At 42.2% G+C, this 4,817-nt stretch overlaps 1 protein-coding gene across 1 annotated transcript; it reads left to right on the top strand.

Annotated features, from left to right (window-relative positions):
* Window positions 1-4,099: 4,099 nt before the first annotated feature.
* LOC123039220 (NADH-ubiquinone oxidoreductase chain 3-like) lies at window positions 4,100-4,558 on the top strand. The gene has a single exon (XM_044462474.1). The coding sequence runs from the start codon at window positions 4,202-4,204 to the stop codon at window positions 4,556-4,558; it is 357 nt and encodes a 118-aa protein (XP_044318409.1). The 5' UTR covers window positions 4,100-4,201.
* The last annotated feature ends 259 nt before the right edge of the window (window positions 4,559-4,817 follow it).

The following is a 4,817-nucleotide window of genomic DNA, read 5'->3' as shown; positions in this document are numbered from 1 at the left end:
TGAAAGCAAAGTACTTCTATGTAAGGAATTCTAATAATTGGTGAAAGACCTTGATGAGAGATTTACTTAAAGAACAATTCTAAAGTATATATGCATCAACATAATTACCTTACAAAAAAGCACAAGGTCTGTTTTTCATTATAGAATCAAGCAAGAATCGGATTGTGAATTAGGATTGTATGCAAGAAGGGATTTGGAAACAGGAAAGCGAGTCAAGTAATCTGAATACATAGCCACTCTCATTCTAATGCTTATATCCAGAACTAGTTCACCGAACAAAGGGACAGAACTACTGACTAAACTGTAGCGAGCTAATACCTAAACTGGAACTCTGAAATAGCACTCATTCATTCAATTATTTGAAGCTATGGTGCGGGAAAAGAATACATAAGGTTAGATATGAACTAGTTGACTGTTCGATTGAGGGACTACGATGCATTTGACTCATGTTTTTATTCCATTCCAGGATTCGTTCATATTCAACCATAACGAAACTCAATAACGAAACTAGGGCCCTTGCTTTCCCAACTGGAGCAGGAAACTTCCAACCAAATAGGAGAGACCCAGAAGAAGAGATAAATGACAACTATCTCTAGAGAATTGAAAAGAGGTGTGCGAACTATGTTATTGAATCGGCCATGAAAACCTAAAATGAAGGAATAGGGGGTCTGGGATAAGCATGCATTGGAGGCGGGTTTCCCAATAAGTCAATAGCTATCCTTCGCTATCTGGGGCTAGCTCACTCTATGAGATAAGTTTCATGTATGGTTCGAAGTAGTTAACTCCCTTCTAAGGAGCGATCGATCAGCCCCGACCATGACCAGTCTAGAATCTCTCTCATTGAGCTTCTCTTTTGCGCCTGCTTTCTTCTTGATTTATTGCAGCAGGTAGTCTCCCTTTTCCAAATTCGATTATAAGTGAAGTGAGTTATGTTTCAAGAAATTCCATCCATTTCATCGCCCAGAATAATACCCAGTCTTGCCACTGCTTGACTTGCTTTCACAGCTTTTAGCTTGAACGTGGCACTAAAGCCTCCATGTCAACTAAAGAAAATAGTTCAAGACAGTAGAGCACAAAGGGAATTACCAACATGGGTTCAGCATTTCGTTTACTGAATGCGGAGATAAAAGCAGCTGCTATTGATGTGCAATTGGACCGCTCGCATCGCTCCTTGACACGAAGGCTATAAGAATCAAAGGAAATACTGGGCGTAAATGACTTTGGAGTTCAAACCTGGCAAAGTCCTTACTTACTTAGCTCCAGGCCAAAGCGATGAAAAGACCCTTTATTTAATATGGTCACGCCCATGAGAGAAAGTCTAGCCCTATCAACACCTTCTGATCCTAGTTGGCTTGAGTAAGGCAGGCTACTTCTAAGCAATCTAGAGAACATTGAACCTCATTGAAAAGAAATAACTTCCGGCCAACATAAAGATCCAGCAACCTTTTGCCTGACCTTGGCTCTGACGCATTCCTCCTAGCCTAGATTTTCACTACATTCTTTTGGATCAATGCCTACTTCTTGAACTTGAAATACCTGTATCCCTTCTTCGATAAGTGGAATGTTTCGCTTGAGCGTCTACTTTGGCAAAACCCTTGTTATCTATGCTATGTATTTGTGGCCTAGCCCTCTATAAGGCACACGTTTTTCATACGTGAGGCTATAGAAGGAAAGCAACAATCCTGGAGGAGGAAATAATTAACTTGTTGGGCACCTGGGCTCCCTATTCGTAAATTCACTTACGTGACGAGCAATTAACAAGGCGCGCTGCGTTTGAATGACATGTTATTTGACTAATATTGCTGCTGTGTCACAAGTCTCAGTCTTCCAAAATAGGAGACGACTATGGACAGAGATACCAGGTAAACGGAGTGCCAGTGATTGCCTTGGTTGATAGTGGCAGCACGCACTGTTTTGTAGACCCCAAAGATTGTGAAGCGGGCTGGTTACAACTCAACTCCGTATAAACCTATGGAAATCACAATAGCAAATGGCGCTAAGATGTATTGTGAGCACAAATGTGATGGCATGCTATGGGTAATGCAAGGGAAGGAGTTTCAGTTTGACATGAAAGTCATGGAGGTAGGTTCGTATGAGGGGGAGATTGGATTTTGTTGCTATAAGAAGGAAGGTCCAATTATTTTATCAACCAGTGCACCATCCATAACATTGGTCAAGGAAGGCAAGAAAGTAGTTTGAAAGGGAATTCGGGATCAGACAAGGAGGTCAGTAGAAAGAGGAAGGGTGCAGTTACAACAAGGAGAGATTTGTATGCTCATGCAAGCTTTTCCAGTGAATGCCACCAGCAAAGAAACCAGAATACCTAACAGTATGAATAAGTTACTTACCCGAGACTCTGACATTTTCAATGAGCCAAAAGAGTTACCACCAGACCCATGATCATGTAATACCTCTTCTGGAGGGAGCTGAGCCGATTAATCTCAGGCCGTATAGATACTCGCACGATCAAAAGGCAGCCATTGAAAAGTTGGTCGATGAAATGCTAGCAGCTGCTGTGATTAGGCCAAGCTCAAGCCCTTTGCCCTTTTCAAGTCCTGTACCTGTAGGTAGGATGGGTGGGAGTTGGCGATTTTGTATAGACTACAGGAAACTAAATAGCCTTACCATTAATAAAAATATCCCATTCCTTTCGTGGATGAACTCTTGGAAGAGGGCAGTCCCAAATGAAAAAAAGCCATTTATCGATCCCAAGAAGCAAGTGAATTAGTTTTATTGCTTTTCTTCCTTTAGCTTCTGTTTATTGCAAGCACATATTTTATAGTATTATTTGAGATGCTGGAGTAAAAGGGAGTCAAAGGTAAGCCCTAGCTGAACTGCTCGAATCAACCTGAATTAAAAAATGATTTCTCGAATTTTAGTACAGAAAGCAGATCGAAAGTAGGAATATAGGCGGAAACGTCTCCAGATTGAGTCTCAACTATTGGTAAAGCGGTCATACTTCCTTCGCCTAAAAGAGAATTGCATTTCGCGGCTCTTTCTAAAAGGCGTGAATGCAAATAAAAAACATCCCCTGGATAAGCCTCACGGCCGGGACTTAATAGAAGGGACATTTGGCAATAAGCTTGTGCCTGTTTGGAGAGATCATCATAATTATTAAAGTATGCCGTTCGCGGTACATAAAATACTCAGCCAAGGCTGCTCCCGTATAAGGAGCGAGGTATTGTATTGTAGCAGGTGAATCCGCCATTTCAACTACTACAATAGTGTATTCCATGGCCCCCTCCTCATGGAAAGTAGTTACTACTTGAGCTACGGAGGATGCTCTTTGACCGATAGCTACATAAACACATATTACACCTTGCCCTTTTTGATTGAGAATTGTATCTATGGCTACTGCTGTTTTGCCAGTCTGTCTGTCCCCAATAATGAACTCTCGCTGACCGCGTCCTATAGGGATCATCGAATCGATAGCAATAAGCCCTGTTTGAAGAGGTTCGTATACGGAACGCCTGAAAATTCTACTTGGAGCAGGAGATTCAATTAGGCGAGATTCGGAAGCTACAATTTTGCCTCTCCCATCAATAGGTTTAGCTAGAGCATTTATAACACAACCCAAGTTATATACGCTCATGGGTATCTGAGCAATTCTTCCTGTTGCTTTTACAAAACTTCCCTATTGATGCTAAACCATAGCTCTAACTGAGTAAAATTCCACAATTTCTAAGAACGATATGCTTTTTTGCATTTTCCACTGTGAAAGCTTCTCTCAATCCCTCCCTAGTCCTTTCTTTCCTGGGCACAGGCTTACCTGGTTGACCGCCCATAGTCATTCATTGTTCGTTCTGTTGTGGAATCGAACCACAGAGCTAGCGCAATTGGGATTTAGAGTCCCATGCATGAAACTAAAGAGGATTTTCAGTCCTCTACTCTTCCAGCCAGAACCTAGAAGGACACTTCACACCCGATTTGACACAGCTAGACTGGAAACACTGCTTGTCAAGAGCACAGACCCCAGTATAGAATACTTTTTTGAGTATGTTGGTAAGGTACGGTCATCCGCTTCCATTTTCTTGCTGGACTGTAAATCCTTTTTTTCTTGTTTCAGTGGGAAGAGCAAGGGGCATTGCCCTGGAAATCCTTCAGTGGTTCGAATCCACATCTGAGCGCCTTTTTTTCGGTATGCCGCTCCACGAGCAAGGAGCGCCGCGAGGAGAGCGAGAGAACGAAGTGGGCTTTGGTGATGTCGGAATTTGCACCTATTTGTATCTATTTAGTGATCAGTCCGCTAGTTTCTTTGATTCCACTCGGTGTTCCTTTTCCATTTGCTTCCAATAGTTCGACCTATCCAGAAACATTGTCGGCCTACAAATGTGGTTCCGATCCCTCCGTTGATGCCAGAAGTCGTTTTGATATACGATTTTATCTGGTTCCTATTTTATTTATTATCCCTGATCCGGAAGTCACCTTTTCATTTCCTTGGGCAATACCTCCGAACAAGATTGATCTGTTTGGATCTTGGTCCATGATGGCCTTTTTATTGATTTTGACGATTGGATCTCTCTATGAATGGAAAAGGGGTGCTTCAGATCGGGCGTAACCACTTTTGAAAGGGCAAAGGGGGGAAGGACATAGGAAAGAGGGATGCCTACAAAAAATCAATTGATTCGTCATGGTAGAGAAGAAAAACGGTGCACGGACCATACTCGAGCTTCGGATCAATGTCAGTGTTCATCCTATTTATGATAAAGCGTGTACTGATGTAGTCGGCGAGCATCCCATGCTAGAGTAGAAGAGGTTCTTTCTAAATCGGCGTATCGGGACTCATTGAACTTCTTGCACATAAGATTCAAATTAGA

This window comes from Triticum aestivum, chromosome 2B, assembly GCF_018294505.1.
Source record: "Triticum aestivum cultivar Chinese Spring chromosome 2B, IWGSC CS RefSeq v2.1, whole genome shotgun sequence".
In the NCBI taxonomy this organism is placed as follows: domain Eukaryota; kingdom Viridiplantae; phylum Streptophyta; class Magnoliopsida; order Poales; family Poaceae; genus Triticum; species Triticum aestivum.
The sequence above is the reverse complement of the archived record's forward strand: the minus strand, read 5'-3'. Positions and strand labels throughout refer to the sequence as shown.